The following is a 17809-nucleotide window of genomic DNA, read 5'->3' as shown; positions in this document are numbered from 1 at the left end:
TAGAACAAAAAAATATTTCGATGTTTATGTATATTGGGAAAAATATACCACTTTTGGGGTTAGAGGTTAGTTTTAAGGTTGGGCTTGAAATTAAAACTTAATATTTTGGGTAAGCATTTTGCATTTAATGTTTATGTTTAAATTAAATTTCCTAGTTAAAAATACTATAGAACACATATTATGGAATGCATTTTTGTGATACATGATTTCAGTCGCTCTGTTCTACTTAAAACGCGACTTTTTAACTCAAAATCATACATCCAATGTATGTGTAATTTTGTTTCGTCGTTTTCAGAAATTCAAACGATGAAATGCAAAAATAATTTTATAATTCTGTGTAAGATCATCGAAGTTGAATAATTTTTTCTTCAGTGATCATTTCCGCCATGATTGTGGGATTAAAATTGGTGGTTCGATCTACGTTATATTATATGTAGTTATGTACTTAATGATATTATATAGACGTTGCTTCAAAGTCCAATGACATGATCTGTCAAGTGCAAAAGTGATATTATTCGATGCATAAAATATATAGTGGAGTTTGTAAAACTAATAAACTTAACACATCACCATTAAAACTTTTTGGTCATATATGTTTTGTAGCCACGCGACGACCAAGAAGACCTTAAACATAAAGTAAGCGTTCACATCACCATTATACAACTTTTGGTCATATATGTTTTGTACGTAGTCGCCGACGACTAAGAAGACCTTAAAATAAAAATTCTAGATAAAATTTTATTATATGGCACTGATTGAATCTCTTTGATGGTGTAATCCTGTGACTAAGCAAACAATGTGGATTCTCTTCTCGGCTCTTGTTCTGTTATTCACCATCATCACAAGCTTCTTCGCGACTCTAACAACATCCACTTCACCAGCTTTACTACATCCAGATGAATGTATCAACTCAAAAGATATTAACTCTTCTAATATTAAAGGTCAACAACATCAATACTTTTCCATATATGTATTTTATACTCATAATTTTTGCAGTGAATGCACTTGAGGAGATAGCTACTACACTTGGCATAAAGAGATTGAACCTAAGTTATGGAGACCCTTGCCATTTAGGAACTCTAAAGATAAATGTCGTTTCGAAATCGGAGACAGAAAACATCATTAAGTGTGATTGTTCCTTCAACAACAACACGACATGTCATATAACAGAGTTGTGAGTGTTAAATCTTTATTTTGTGTTCTCTTATCAGATATATATTGACTTTTATACTAATTCTTTTTGTTGTACGTGAAAAAACACAGAATTCTCAAGTCCACGAGTCTTTCAGGAAAACTTCCGCCTGAGTTGGCCAAGCTGCTATATCTCCAGAGGATGTAAGAATTTTTTTAAAAAGAATCCATTATTAGTCGAAGGATTTGTACAATCCATGGTTGGTAATATATATATAAGGGAAACTTAATGCTGGAACAACCATGGATTAATTTTAACAAGAGAAATACAAACAAACTTATTATGTATCAAGAAAATATGAAGTACAACTTATTATTGTGTTGATCTTGTTTGCAGAAACTTTTGCAGGAACTACCTCTCAGGCACAATCCCAGTGGAGTGGGCTTCATTGCCTTACCTCACTTTCATGTAAGCTCTCTCTCCATGATGCTTCTTCTTCATGATCCACGAGTAACTTTGACTTTTCCTCACAGCTCGGTTTGCGCAAATCGTTTGTCTGGGAATTTACCTACTGGATTGCAAAACTTTAAGAGCCTGACATTCTTGTACGTCTCAAATTGTTTCCTAGCTATACCGGAATATGCCTTTTAATTTTATCTAATACTACGGTTATATGACAATTTGTAGAGGCGTTGAAGCAAACCAGTTCTCTGGCCTGATTCCTCATGAGCTTGGTTACTTAACCAACCTAACACGATTGTAAGACCCTTTACATATATTTTAACCATTTTTGAAAAGCCACAAGTGTATTTAGAATGTTCTTATGTGAAACTGCGTTTTTTAGGGAACTTGCGTCCAATCAATTTACCGGAAGCCTTCCTAGCACTCTCGCTAGACTGGTAAACCTTGAAAAATTGTAAGTTGTTGATATATATATATAACAATGATAGTTTCTTAGAATCTTTTGGATCTTTTAATTGGAAATGATCTTCTTGAATATATAATTAGACTGAATTAAAGGCTAGTAGATTTATGAAGTTGATGGGTGTATACATCGTTGGAAACTTTGAAGGTGTTCTTTTATTGCCAATATATAGTTACATATATTGACATGACAACATTTAATTAGTTCTTTTGCGTTAAGAATCTTCCTTGACTTTAGGTATGTCTCTTTTTCTTTTGGTCGTGTCACTTGCTTGGTTGTGAATTGATTTGACACATGCATACGAAAGGCTCAAATAAGTGTGTGAATAGATATTCCAAAATAGAGCATATATAAAGTAGGTTAAGAAGATAAGTTTAGCAAAGCTCCAAAGTAGTTGTTTGTTTTCATTTTGCAGTAGGATATGTGATAATAACTTCATTGGCATCATCCCAGAATATATCGGCAACTGGTCGCGGCTTAATAGGCTGTAAGATTGTCCATGATCACTAATTCTAATTATTTTCTCTTATAGTTTTTGTTTTTGTGTCATCTAACATGTGTCGGTTTGATATACAGAGATTTATACGCAAGTGGACTGAAAGGACCTATTCCTGATGCAGTTTCCCGCCTAGAAAATCTTACTGAACTGTAATGATACTATTTTCATTAGATTACCAAAACGAAAATTGAGAAAATACTGATGTTTTTAGCTATATATTCATATGCAGGAGTATTAGTGATACGACTGGGATAAACTTCTTTCCTAATATATCTAGCAAAGTCATCAGAAACTTGTATGTGTTTGCAAATGAAGATTAATTATTCTTCTTTTTTTTTTTTCTTTTTTTTTTAGAATGTGAAATTTAGTCTTCGTTCTTGTTTCAGGATTTTGAGGAATGTGAGTATGTCTGGCCCAATTCCTTCATACATATGGAATAAGTCGGACTTAAGAACTCTGTAAGTATTCTTTTTTTTATTTTTGTGTGAAATGTGAAAAGAATTTGTAAATTTAAAGCAAAGGTAGCCCAATATTCCACCTGCTGAGATGTTTGTGTGAAATGTAAAAAGACTCCTGACATCTTACATTTATTTTACTATGACTATTATCAATTAAGTAGGCCTTCCCCTCTCGAAAATCAGTTTCTAGAAAGAGTCAATAGCTAAAACGGTAAAGATTTCCGACAAAACTTAGATTAGAAGTCGCTGGTTAGAGTAATATATGCCTATAATTTTTTAGTTATTCAAAAAAGGGAGTCAGTTTCTAGGTGTAAATATTGATTTTCTTGGAACACGTAAAATAAATATCATAGATAGACGAAATGGTAACTTTTTGCAAGAGTGATATGAAGTATGAAATGATCCAAATATAGGCAATATTTACTCATGATTTACATTCATACAAAAAAAAAGTTCATTTGTTTTGTTCATGTTGTTTGCTGCAGTGACTTATCCTTTAACAAGCTGACGGGTGAAGTTCATGGAATAAAAGTAGCACCATTATATACGTAAGTACTTTAAATGTGAATCTCATAGATTAATCCTTGCGGATATATAGTTTAACTTTTTACATGGTCTTACAGCTATCTGACCGGCAATATGCTTTCTGGAAACATCAATTATAGTGCTTTCCTCAACAAGCAATCTAATACGTACGTTTCAAGATTTCTCTTTGTTTCTGTGGCTTGAGAAATCTTTTTTCATGTAAACTAATATTCTAGTTGGTTTTCTACATTTGGTGAATTTCTCAGTGATCTCTCTTATAACAATTTCTCATGGTCGTCTAGCTGCCAGGAAAAGAGGTACCTACACAAATATATTTGTTAAATAATTAACCTGCTAATATAGAATTTTGACATTATGCTCTCGATTTCTGTTGAATCAGTAACATTAACACATACAAGAGCTCAAATTTGAAAAACAGTTTGTAAGTACAGTCTTGTACCTCATCATCTTGCAATAATGGATTAAACTTAGTAATCTGAAAGCGTTGTGCTGATTAGATGCCAAATTACTATGATTGGTTTTGTTATACAGAGCTGGGCTTCTTCCATGCGCTGGTCCAATCAACTGTAGGAACTGTACGTACCTGTATATATTGATGTCTAACATGCATGCATTCAATACTTGACCTAAGAATTAATATTTATTGTTATTTCTACGTACTATCTCATCTTACGCTGTTAATTCCCTCCTTTTAATATTAAGAAATCAAACACCCTTTTACTTCTTTTGTTGATGGTGATAATTGTTATGGATTGTAGATCAACGATCACTACATATAAATTGTGGTGGAGAAAGTGCTAATATTACAACCCCTCTGGGTAAAATCACTTATCAAGCTGATAACAGTGAACTCAGAGCTGCTACAAGTCAACACTTCAATAACTGGGGAGTCAGTAACACGGGTGACTTTGGCGATGATGCGGAAGATGAGGACACATACATCACTTCAAATACTTCAGCACTATCAGGAGATTTTCCTGATATTTATAAGACTGCACGTCGATCTGCTCTCTCTCTAGTTTATTATGCGTATTGCTTGGAAAATGGGCCATACAATTTGAAACTCCATTTTATGGAGCTTCAGTTTTCAGAAGAAGACCTGTATAATCGTTTAGGTAGGCGCATATTTGATGTCTACGTTCAGGTATAGCGTCACCACTTACTGAATTGAATACTTTATATTTCTAATAATCTTTAAAAATAAGTTGTGGAAGACTAAAGTTCATTTGCTTTTTGTTATTCTCTCTTGTCAGGGAGAATTGTTCTTGAGGGATTTTAACATCAACGAAGAAGCTAATGGTACTCTAAAGCCTGTTGTGAAAGAAAGTAAAGCTGTTAACGTGACCAATCATATGTTAGAGATTAAGTTGTATTGGGCGGGGAAAGGGACAACCCTCATTCCCAAAAGAGGAAATTATGGTCTTCTTATCTCTGCAATCTCCTTGTGTCACAGTAAGTACCCCTTTTCATCTGTTTGAGAAAAATCCGGATTCTTAAACTTTCGTATATGGTTGCTTTTCTGAGCTTCACTTTCCTCTTCTTGATTATACTCGTTTTTTCCTCCTAGACATAATGTTCATCTTTCAAAAATTTCAGGTCTGGAACGACGATGTGGAGGTTGAAAAAGAAACTTAAAAACTACTTTGTTAAAATTATTTTCAGTAGGTTAGTGTGTATATATGAATGGTGTTAAGACTTTTTAGTGTTTAATGTGCAGTGGAGATTATAAAACATCAAACTAATTATCCCCTAATTTTCGGGGCAACGGGTGCCTTGGTAACAGTACTTATTCTCTTGACTTTGGGAATATATGCTCGGAGGAGATACAGAAGAGACAATAACACAAGAGAACGAGGTACCACTTAGGAGAATCCAATTATATATGAAACCATTCTTAAAACATACGACCGATTTGTATTCGCATTAGTAATATTATTATTTTGTGAACGTGATCACATAGACCTGAGAGCCCATGGTCTACAAACAGTTTGCTTTACTTGGAGGCAACTGCAAGCTGCAACAAACAATTTTGATGAAGCCAACAAACTTGGAGAAGGAGGTTTCGGATCCGTATTCAAAGTATGTTAAATCAGACACCAATTTCTTCTCAAAGGAAAATATGGCTTTAGTGGTTTATTGATAAATGTAACTTAATGTAGGGAGAGCTATCAGATGGGACTATTATAGCAGTCAAGCAGCTTTCTTCCAAGTCAAGCCAAGGAAACCGAGAATTTGTGAATGAGATAGGAATGATCTCAGGTCTGAATCATCCAAACCTTGTCAAGCTTTATGGTTGCTGTGTCGAGAAGAATCAATTGCTGCTAGTTTATGAGTACATGGAAAATAACTCTCTTGCACTTGCGTTGTTTGGTAATTTAAAGTCGCTCAGCTTTTTTTTGTTTTAAATATGTTTTGAGTCTAATTAAAGTGTACATATATGTTATTACATGTAAAGTGATATGGTTTCTCCTTGGTTTACTTCCATTACCAGGAAAGAGCTCCCTCAAACTAGACTGGGCAGCGAGACAAAAGATCTGTGTGGGGATTGCACAAGGCCTTGAATTCCTCCACGAAGGATCGATGATCAAAATGGTTCACCGTGACATAAAAGCCCCTAATGTGCTCCTAGACACCGACCTTAATGCAAAGATATCTGACTTTGGATTGGCTAGGCTCCACGAAAATGAAAACACGCATATCAGCACCAACGTTGCAGGAACTATGTAAGTAGTTTTGCATAAACACACCCATGACACATAGTGTGCTACAAGTATTGAATATGTCTTAATTTCTCTTTATGCTGTAGTGGCTATATGGCTCCAGAATATGCGTTACAGGGTCACTTGACAGAGAAAGCAGATGTGTACAGCTTCGGAGTTGTGGCAATGGAAATTGTTAGTGGAAAGAGTATTACAAAACAGTTGGGAAGTGCTAATAACGTCTCGCTTATCAATTGGGTAACCCTGGAGTGTATATGTTTCTCTTTCCCACGCAGTTAATAGTTGAATCTGTGATTTCTTTTACCATTAAGTTGTTCACATCAAATCTCAGGCGCTGACTCTAGAACAGAGAGGGGACATAATGGAGATCATAGATCCGATGCTGGAAGGTGAATGCGATAGCAAAGAAGCAACGAGGATGATCAAAGTTGCTCTTGTTTGCACAAATGCAGTTCCTTCGTTAAGGCCATTGATGTCTGAGGCTGTGAAAATGCTCCAGGGAAAGATGGAAATAACACAGGTTCTGTCAGACCATGCTGTGTATGGACACAACTTGAACTTCTCAAAGCTGATGGAGACGACACCAGAAAAATCGTCGACGTCTGGTTATGATCTGTATCCATGAATCCACAACTCTAATCTCGACAGTAGAGTTTTCTTCCTCGTCAACGTACTCTTAAAGGTTGTGCATATTACCTTTGTCTCTTGTGAGTTTTGAGGGGTTTGTGGATCTCATATCTTATTAACTAATAACTACAAAGTCATACAACTAAACGTTGTATGAAACCTTATATTAGCTAGAATGTTTGTAGAATAATAGTATCTTTCCATGAAAGTTTCTTGTGTTTGCTGTGATTTTCCTTTTTGAATGGAATTTTTTACCAAGAGCCAATAGCTCAGGTTACAATGAATGCGACCTTAGACCTGAGATGAAAGTTACAAAGTTTGAATCACACTTTGGGCTATGAACTAGGGAGGGAGGGCGAGTGGCTAACCAAACCACAAGGTGAGGTCATCGTCGTAATTATAGTCTCCTCGGTTTCGGATGGAGTTATGTTTTTATCCATGAGTTTTGCAAGACGAGATGTATTGATCTTTCTCTCGATGGGGTAGAGTCAGCTGGCATCAAATGGGAAAAGGGAAGTTGAACAATATTTTAACCAAATCAAGAATGTATCTATAACTGCATCAATACAATTTTATATCTTGTATTGGTGCAAACTGAAGGCTTTGAAAAAGAGAGAAATTATATGGCATTTGGTGTTAAACATACGGCCGGGTCACAGAAAAAGAGACATTAAATTAAAAATCAAGTGTTCACATCACCATTATTAACTTTTTGGTCATATATGTTTTGTAGCTAGGCGACGACCAAGAAGAGTCGGAAGACCTTAAAAAGAAAAATAATAGATAAGACGACCAAGACGACCAAGAAGACCTTTTAAAATAAAAATTATAGATAAGCTTTTCTTATATGGCACTGATTGAATCTCTTTTTCTTTTTGCCCGCAGCACTGATTGAATCTCTTGTAATGGTAATAATGGGACTAACCAAATAAATACACGGTACCAAAAAAAAAAAAAAAACAGGTGTATAATCTGTATACCGACAATGTGGACTGTCTTCTCGACTCTTTTTATGTTATTCAGCATCATCACAAGCTTCTTCGCGACTCAAACAACATCCACTTCACCAGCTTTACATCCAGATGAATGTATTAACTCAAAAGATTAACAACATCCATACTTTTCCATATGTATTATATATACTCATAATTTTTGCAGTGATCGCACTTGAGGAGATAGCTACCACACTTGGCATAAAAAGACTAAATCTAAGTTATGGAGACCCTTGCCGTTTAAGAACTCTAAAGATCATACAGGAAGCTGATATTGTCTGGAATCCGGGTATGAACAACACCATTCTTTGTGATTGTAGCTTCAACAATAACACGATTTGTCATATTACAGACTTGTGAGTGTTATTCTTCTTTTTTTTTTCCTCTCTCTATTTTCTTTACTATATTGCACTAATATGAAACAAATACAGAACTCTCAGGAATTCTACTCTTTCGGGGAAAGTTCCACCTGAGTTGGCCAAGCTTCGACATCTCCGGTCAATGTAAGTTCTAGCTACCGGGCAGAATATACAGAACAAATACTTGATTAGTCTTACTCTTAAGGCTTAATAACTTTACGAGAAATTGTTTTTAGAAAAATAATTAAGCTTCGATCGTTTGAATTTGATTATGTTGGTTAAGAAGCAATCAGTTTAAAATTTTGTTTGATCAATCCACAAAAAAAAAAAATGATGCAAGAGATCCGTGAGAAGAGTTTCCATAACGATCTTCTTTGCAGAGACTTATACCGAAATTACCTAACGGGCAAAATTCCAATGGAATGGGCTTCGTTGCCATACCTCACTTCCATGTTAGCTCTCTCCCTCTCTCTCACTCTCTCTATTTCCTCTCTGTGATGTTTTCATCTCAATGATGTTGCGAGTAATAACTTTGGCTTTTGTCCCAGCTCACTCTCTTCGAATCGGTTGTCTGGGAATTTACCAACTGGGTTACAAAACTTCAAGAATCTAAAATATTTGTACAATTTCAAACTAATATTTCCCATCTATGGTTATATATTATATTATGTTCGTTTTGATTGGACGTCTAATATTACAGTAATGTGATCAAATTTTTAGTGGGGTTGAAGGTAATCAGTTTTCTGGTCCGATTCCTGATGAGCTTGGTAACTTGACCAACCTAAAAGTATTGTAAGCCAATATATCTTTCATATATATGAATTTATTCTTTGGTTTTATGGAATTTTTTTTTATTTTTTTTCATTATGTTTTATTTGTATGTAAAACCGAGTTTTGCAGGTTTCTTTCGTCCAATCAATTTTCAGGAAGCCTTCCTGGCACTCTCGCTAGATTAGTGAACCTTGAGGAATTGTGAGTTCTATTTGTAAATTGAAAATTTCAAAAGTTTTTTTTGCCTTGTTAACTGGATACGCTAATTTTTTACTAGACTTAGAAATCACAGTCAAATTCACTGAGTTTTCAGAGGAGGAGGCACATTTTTCTGGAAGCTTTCAGGAACAAATCATTTTGTAGATTATACTGAAACGTGTATTTAACTAAAGCTTTTGTGCTAAGCCTTTTGCTTCACTTTATACATGCTTGGTTACTTCGTAGTATGTGTCGTTTGGTAGCAAATTAATCTGTTACTTTCAAAACACGCTTACTTAACAACTTAAGTGTGTGGAATGATAGTACGTAACACCTATAAACCAGTTCAAGCTAGAAGATTAGTTTTCCGAAGTTCTAAATTAAATTAGTTGTTTGTTTTCATTTTGCAGTGTGATATGTGACAATAACCTTACTGGAATCATCCCAGGATATATTGGCAATTGGTCTCGTCTTAAAAAGCTGTTAGTTTCTCTACCATCACTATCAATAATTTTTCTTTTAGTTTATTTCTTCCTACCATCTAACATATGTTGGTTTTAATTAACAGACATCTTTATGCAAGTGGACTGAGAGGACCTATCCCCGATGGAGTGGTCAGCCTAGAAAGTCTTGCTATACTGTAGTTCACTACCTTTAATAGATTACCAAAGGGCCATTAAAATGAGGACGATAGTTTTTAAACGTATGAATGATTTTTTTTATGCAGGACTATTAGTGATACGACTGGGATAAACTCCTTTCCAAATATATCCAGCAAATCCATCAAAACCTTGTATCCATTTTCCACTGAAGCTTATTGTTTCTTGTCATCCTAGTATTAGAAAAGTTCAAACTAATGTCTCCACACTTGTTCCAGGATTTTGAGGAATGTGGGATTGTCGGGTCCAATTCCTTCTTCCATCTGGAATATGCCAAACCTAAATCTTCTGTAAGTTATTTCTTTTTTCTTTTTTTAATGATATGTGGCAAGACTTTGTAAATTTTAAACTTATCTGAACTCGGTTCTATTATGTGTTCCACATCTATCTGCCTAAGATATTGCGTATAAATTCTTGTGTTTAAATTTAGTAGGCTATATGAGTTTTATGTGTAAATTCTAGAGAGAAAGAAATAGTAACATTTTGTGAGAGCGGATCTAAGTATGACAAGATGTGTCTAAACCTGATGAAGAATCTTTATGGGTGTATATTTGCAGAATTTATATATATATATATATATCAAAATAGTGTCCCATAGGCTAAGTTACAAACGGAATAATTTTTCTCACTGGAATAGCAAACTAGCTTCTTCAATATGTATAAATTTGCCTATGTCTAGATATGTATAGTCATAACAACATTTAATTTATATGTTTGGACTGAGGGAAATTGAAGATTGTCAGTGTCATAAGTAAGCACATGCATGAAAACTTTCGTAAGAGCAGTATGCAAATAAGATATGATCTTTCAAAAGATTTACTCTCTTTTTTTATGCAAACAAATAGAATATCTGGTACAATAACGTTTTGTACCAAATATAATTTACAAATTGTTTGTTGTAGTGATTTATCGTTTAACAAGTTGACTGGTGAAGTCCAAGCAATACAAAGAACACCCAAATATAGGTAAGTACTGACACTGCATTCCAGGATTGAGTATTTTAAAGTGATGACGACCTTTTAATGTGAATACCGCTCAATATTGGTTCAAATTGTTCTTTCAGCTATTTGATAGGCAACATGCTTTCTGGAAAAATTGAATCCGGTGTTTTCCTTAAGAGCAAATCTAATATGTACGTGTTAGGGTTTTTCTTTTTCTTTTTGTAAGGCTTTTGGTAATTTTTCGTCATGCATGCAAACTAATCTTCTTCTTGGTTTTTTATATTTGGTGAATTTTCATAGAGATCTTTCTTACAACAATTTTTCATGGTCTTCAACCTGTCAGGAAAAAAGGTATGAACACAATCTTGGTAGATAGGATACATCTTCTATATATAGTAACCTGCTCATGATGAAGTTTTTTGTTGATTCAGTAACATTAACACATACAGGAGCTCATATTTGAAAACTAGCTTGTAAGTAGAGTCTGCTGCCTAATCTTTAAACAAGAATGAATTAAACTTAGTAAAATTATTGCTTTCCAATAGGGCAATAGAGTTGGTGTGCTGATTACATGTGTAATTACTATGTTCGTCTTGTTATACAGAGTTGGGCTTCTTCCATGTGCTGGACCAATCAACTGTAGGAAATGTATGTACAATACATGTAATATCTTATTGTTATTTCTACTATCTAGTTACCACGTTAATTTCTTCCTTAACTTTCAGAAATATTAAACACCTTAATTTTTCTTAATTAAGTTGATTGTGATTTTCTTTATGGATTGTAGATCAGCGATCACTACATATAAATTGTGGTGGAGAAACTCTAACTATTACAAACTCATTTGGTAAAATCACTTATCAAGCTGACAATAGCGAAACCAATGCCGCAACAAATCAACACTTGGAAAACTGGGGAATCAGTAACACGGGTCACTTTACCGATGATGGAAGCGATGATGACGCATACGTCATTTCAACTAGTTTAAAATCATCAGGAGATTTTCCTCATATTTATAAGACCGCACGTAGATCTGCTCTCTCTCTAGTTTATTATGCGTTTTGCTTAGAAAATGGAGCATACAATGTGAATCTTCATTTTATGGAGATTCAGTTTTCAAACGAGGAACCATACAATCGTCTCGGTAGGCGCATATTTGATATCTATGTTCAGGTGAAGCGTCACTATTTCACTTAATAAAGTTTTCATTAATCATCCTTGAAAATAAGTTCCATGGAAAATTGAAATATCTTTTATTTTTGTCCTTTGCCTCCCCACTTAGGGAATCTTGTTTTTGAAGGATTTTAACATTAATGAGGAAACTAATGGGACCCTGAAGCCTGTTGTGAAAGAAGTGAAAGATGTTAATGTGACGGATCATTTGTTAGAGATTCGGTTGTATTGGGCGGGGAAAGGGACAACCCACATTCCAAACAGAGGATATTATGGTCCTCTGATCTCTGCAATCTCCTTGTGTCACAGTAAGTACCCTCAACTGGTTTGAGTACCCCAACTCTATCCAAATTATAGGCAGTTGGTTTGCTCTCCACTGTATTATTTCAGATTAATACTTCCAATCATAATATTTCTTTTAATACTTACAGGTCAGGAGCTACACTGTGGAGGTCTATATTGCATTTATAAAGATAAGTTTTTGTAGTTACTATATATATTCAAACTTGAAGTGTCTCATTTGCAGCGGAGAAAACAAAACATCGCACAAAATATCTGCTATATTTTGGAATAACATGTGCCTTGGTGACACTTATTATCTTGGCTATGGGATTATATGCTCTGCAAGTATACAGAGGAGGCAAGAAGATGGGAGAGACAGGTATCGAAGTTAACAGCGTATATGAATCCATTCCTCATGTATATATGCTCATAGCATTTACTGATGACTTTCTCTTGTGGACCTGATCATATAGAAATGAGAGCCCAGGGTCTGCAAACGGTTTGCTTTACTTGGACACAACTGCAAGCTGCAACGAACAATTTTGATCAAGCTAACAAACTTGGAGAAGGAGGTTTTGGATCCGTATTCAAAGTACGTAGTATTGAAAAATATGCCAAGTTCTTCTCAGATATAGATACCTGAGATGTTTTGGGTTTCTGATATGAGAAATTTAATGCAGGGGAAACTGTCCAATGGGACTATTATAGCAGTCAAGCAGCTTTCTTCCAAGTCAAGCCAAGGAAACCGCGAGTTTGTGAATGAGATAGGAATGATTTCAGGCCTGAATCACCCTAACCTTGTCAAGCTTTATGGATGTTGTGTGGAGAAGAATCAATTAATGCTTGTGTACGAGTACATGGAAAACAACTCCCTTGCTCTTGTGTTGTGTGGTAATTTAAAGTCATTCAACCTTTATATTACGCTTTGAGTTTAATTCAAGTGTTAAGTGATACTATTTCTCTTTGGTTTACATCCAATGCCAGGAAAGAACTCTCTAAAATTGGACTGGGCAGCAAGACAAAAAATATGTGTTGGAATAGCAAGAGGGCTTGAATTCCTTCACGAAGGATCGATGATCAGGATGGTTCACCGTGACATAAAAACCAGTAACATACTTCTTGATGCCAACCTTAATGCAAAGATATCTGACTTTGGATTAGCTAGGCTCCACGAAGAAGAACACACTCACATTAGCACCAAAGTTGCAGGAACCATGTAAGTGTAATAATTGTATTAAACTTTAAAACCACACCGTGGCAGACGAAAAATAACATTAGTCTTTGTTTCTCTTATAACGCAGGGGATACATGGCTCCAGAATATGTATTATGGGGCCAATTAACAGAGAAAGCAGACGTGTACAGCTTCGGGGTTGTGGCAATGGAAATTGTTAGTGGCAAGAGTAATACAAAACACAAGGGAATATCTGAAAACGTCTCGCTTATCGATTGGGTACACATGGAGCTTTTCTTTCTCATTAGCCCCCTATATACTATTTTTTTTCTGAAAAATTTAAGAGCTTCTAGGCTTCAGCATACATCCTCTTAGGCTTTTATATGGTCTCGTCCCAAGCGCTACTCGAAGCAGCGACCTATAGGCTTTTGCAGATATCTTTTATCAGTTGAGCTATTGTCTCTTGGTATTATAATGTTTTTACATTTAATCTCAGGCGCTGACGCTGCAACAAAAAGGGGACATATTGGAGATTGTAGATCCAATGCTGGAAGGTAATTTCAACAGCAAAGAAGCCGTGAGGATGATCAATATGGCTCTTGTTTGCACAAATTCATCTCCTTCACTGAGACCAACAATGTCAGAGGCCGTGCGAATGCTCGAGGGAGTGATGGAGATAACACCGGTGATGTCAGATCCTGATTTATATGGAAAAAACTGGTGCTCAAAGCTGAAGAACATTGATACAGATGGTAGCTCCAGCACGTCTGGTATGACCGATCAGATAACAAGGACAACAAAATCATCTGTTTCTGGTTATGATCTCTACCCGTTATACCCAGAATCCATTATCCAAAACTCCACATCAGAGTCTTCTCCAAAGTCACTGTAATATTAAAACTTGTTTACATGCTTTGTCTCTGATAAGAGGTTTGTGAGGTTATACTTCAGTTAACTACGTAGCTATATCCTATATAGGAACATATGTCTTTTTGGATGGCCAATAATGTTCATTGCAAACATTTTAATGACACTCTGTTTGTGGTATGTGTGATTCCAAATTCTCTGTACATATATATATATATTCTCTCCTCACAGATTCACAATGTAGTGATCCCTCATTAGAATCTCCTGGTAATACAATTGGTTGCTTCATTACCATCCCCGTCGTTAACAAATAACCAAGTTTGTAAATTCATCTCAGGCATTTCGTCGACATCTTCAGTGTTTCATATCAACAGATCAATAACCAGAAGACAAATACATAATTATATTGCGAGAGCTATCATCAGAAGGAGAAAGCAGAGCAATGATGCATTCATGAAGGACCGCTGCTTCTTCCAAAGCTTCTGCTTCATCACATAATTTCGGTAACGTTAAAAAACTGATTAAATATATACCATAACCCCATACGAGGTTTCACTTTTATTTTCCAATAAGTCTTAGACATGAAGACCAACACATTTTGGAAGTTGTGCAGATCAGCAGATGATAGATTAAGAGAGTAAGATAAAAGAGATCATGTCATATCAGTTGTAGGGTGATGACTTGCTCTTAAAATCATCGTCTGATTATATCGTGTCAATTATGTATCGTGTCAATTACGTCATACTCTCACAAGATGACAAGAAGTGTGAACTTAGGGCTCCATCGTTCTGGCTGCAAATGGTCAGGGTTTTATACTTTTAGTTGTTAAATGTGGGCGTCTCTTCGAGATGATAACTCCATTTCGAACCGACAATAAATCCCATTCTTGGGCTCCCTTATTTTGGTTAACAAGACGCATGTTCGTATCTACTTTTTTAGGTCCACCAGAATTTAAACCTTAAACTTTGATTGTATGTTAAATTTGGGTTTATCTTGGACTTCTGACTTAAAACCAATTGGTAATTAATGGATTGACCCGAATCATTTATATATTAATGATAGTCCTTTCAAACTTCCGGGATTTGAATTGTATCCCAACATTATTTTAATTAATATATTTTTAAAATAACGTTAATTCTTTTTTTTTTTTTTTTTTTACATCAACTTAAAAACTTGAAATTCGTTATAAACATAAAAACTTGACATTGATATCTAGAGAGTACTTCTAACAACAAGTGTGCTTAACTATAGTCTATTGCATGCGCTTACTTTCAGTTTTCCTCCTGGGAACATGATTAAATCAATTTGGAAAAGTAACACTCGTTAATTTTTCTTACGGTTGTTACGGCACCTCCAACGGGATTGCTCATCAAAAAACTTGGTAATAAAAAATTAATATATTGATGTGACAGAAAAAGAAAAGATGACTAGATGAGAATCACTAGTCAAATTGCTTAAATAAGAAACATTTCTCAAAAACAATTCGCACCTGTCATTTTGTTAATGGTTATTATTAATAAAAGATAATAAATACATAAATATGATTAAAATAATATATTTTTTAAAGCAACCTGTTGGAGTTGGTCTTAGGTGGATTAATATTTTATTAACTTATACCATTGCCAATGAATCTCAATGACCAAAATTGGGTAATTAACACGGTAAGGAACAATATAAGGAACGAAAGTTGCTAATGACATTTTGTAGTATTTTTTTTTTTAATTTAATGTTAAATTATATTCAAGAAAAAATTAAAGTTTTTACAACTAGTGCATCGTATGAAAGAAAGTCTGATCTATTGAAAGGAAAAAAAGAATCAGAACCTAATGCTCAGCTAAGTTGCAATCTCATGTCATATCGTCGGTCGCCCATCTGTTGGATAGCTAGGAGTTTGTTTCAAAGTTGTTGATCAAGCCGCTTTGTCAATTGGCCTGCATTGAGTGGTGTTTCGCCATGTCTTCTCCCATTTCGTTTCCGCCAAATGGAGTGAACATCAGTTTGGAAGACATACCGGGTGAGAATACCGTTGAGGCGATCCGCCTGATGTTCTGAAACTAGGAGGATCTCTTGCCAGTTCGTTGAGTATCTATCCTTGAACACCCCCTTAGCGATTGCAGCCCAAATTTATAGGCATAACTGCAGGATAAAAAGAGGTGATCCCTAGTTTCCATACAGTTCATACACAGAAAGCAATCCTCTGAAATTCTCCTGTTCCACCTAACCATTCTCTCTAGTGGCTAAACGGTTCTCTTTCCACCTAACCATTTTGTAGTACTTTTCATAAAATAATATATACTCGTTTAAATTTTAAACTTTTTACGGTTACATCTCTTAATATAGCTGCATTTATTCATTATAGAATTGTATATTTTAATATATTTTATTCAAATCTTTTGATCACAACCTTTTGTTTTTATAGTTGTGTCATTCACAAACAATTGTGTTTATTGATATGTTCATGTATTTTAGACTTTATATATATTTGCCGTTTCTTTAATAATTAAAAAGCCATTGTTTCCTTACACATATATTTTGTTTTGATGCCGAATCTAAATAAATTGAATTTTAATATCCAATATTTAATGTTATTATATACTATACCTAAATCTTTTTGAAATGATTATAGTAATTATACAAATTTCAAATCTTATATCTAATTCACTAGTTAGGTCTATCTATCGTAACTTTCATATATATATATATATATATATATATATATTCATATTTAACTATTTCATATTTTATATTTAGAAGTTTTATTTTTATTATAATTTTTCATTGATATATTTTCACTCAAAATTTAATATATTCTATTTTTAGATTTATTTTATTAGAAAGTTGCATCTGATCATTATAATATATTGTTTGAAATTTCTTTCGATACTTTTACTTTAGTATCATGTCTCTTTATCATAATATATTTTTTAATAATAATATAAATATCAATAAATGCTTATAAGGATTGCATTGCTTTACGCCTTTACCATAATTTTATATAAATTTTATATTAATAATCGTTAAATATGTTTACAAATGTTTAAAAATATATTTTATATATATTTATAATCGTTTAAAAAATAGAATTGTTAAAATACTTTTCATTTCATAGTTTTTTTTTAGTCGCACCCTTTTGGGCTTAATATTTTGATATCATAAGTTTTTATTTTTGATGGTGTGTTTTGTTTACTCACAATTATATATGTTTGATATTTTTTTAGTTTTAGCCTTATTTATGTTTTCTTTTTAAATATCTCACTTTTATTTGTAGTCTATAGTTTCAAATATTTCATAATATATAATCCTAACGTTGAAAATTAGTTTAACTTTTTTTATTATTTTAAAACTTTTGAAATGGTCTGAGTTCTAGTAGTAATAAGGTCATCTCCATCCCTAGAAGGGATATGCATTTCTTTTTAAAAAAATATTATTTTAGTTATAATTTTCTTTTTATATTTTTTTTATTGAAATAATTGCTATATGTTTGACA

The 17809-nt window shown here is 34.0% G+C and overlaps 1 protein-coding gene and 1 pseudogene across 2 annotated transcripts; both read left to right on the top strand.

The window, feature by feature from the left end:
* The first annotated feature begins 699 nt into the window (after positions 1-699).
* On the top strand, positions 700-7165 carry LOC109125198 (putative LRR receptor-like serine/threonine-protein kinase At1g29720; annotated as a pseudogene). The gene is made up of 25 exons (XR_015580173.1): positions 700-902; positions 997-1174; positions 1264-1335; positions 1541-1600; positions 1666-1737; positions 1820-1891; positions 1977-2048; positions 2473-2544; positions 2634-2705; positions 2786-2851; positions 2943-3014; positions 3500-3562; positions 3638-3706; positions 3806-3856; positions 3940-3981; positions 4092-4135; positions 4319-4704; positions 4814-5012; positions 5157-5177; positions 5278-5415; positions 5521-5639; positions 5720-5930; positions 6052-6283; positions 6367-6517; positions 6612-7165. The product of XR_015580173.1 is annotated as a putative LRR receptor-like serine/threonine-protein kinase At1g29720 (transcript).
* Positions 7166-7752: 587 nt separating this feature from the next.
* Positions 7753-14502, top strand: LOC147928187 (putative LRR receptor-like serine/threonine-protein kinase At1g29720). Its single transcript, XM_087484779.1, has 25 exons — positions 7753-7995; positions 8066-8255; positions 8331-8402; positions 8639-8710; positions 8807-8878; positions 8979-9050; positions 9159-9230; positions 9638-9709; positions 9796-9867; positions 9955-10020; positions 10105-10176; positions 10789-10851; positions 10950-11018; positions 11128-11178; positions 11259-11300; positions 11432-11475; positions 11615-12000; positions 12110-12325; positions 12437-12452; positions 12527-12661; positions 12756-12874; positions 12963-13173; positions 13267-13498; positions 13584-13734; positions 13952-14502. Exons 1-25 carry the CDS (start codon positions 7893-7895, stop codon positions 14345-14347), a joined length of 3066 nt encoding a protein of 1021 aa, XP_087340905.1. The 5' UTR covers positions 7753-7892; the 3' UTR covers positions 14348-14502.
* Positions 14503-17809: the final 3307 nt, after the last annotated feature.

The sequence above is a fragment of the Camelina sativa genome, chromosome 14 (genome assembly GCF_030686135.1).
Source record: "Camelina sativa cultivar CO46 ecotype springtype chromosome 14, ASM3068613v1".
Lineage (NCBI taxonomy): Eukaryota > Viridiplantae > Streptophyta > Magnoliopsida > Brassicales > Brassicaceae > Camelina > Camelina sativa.
The sequence above is the reverse complement of the archived record's forward strand: the minus strand, read 5'-3'. Positions and strand labels throughout refer to the sequence as shown.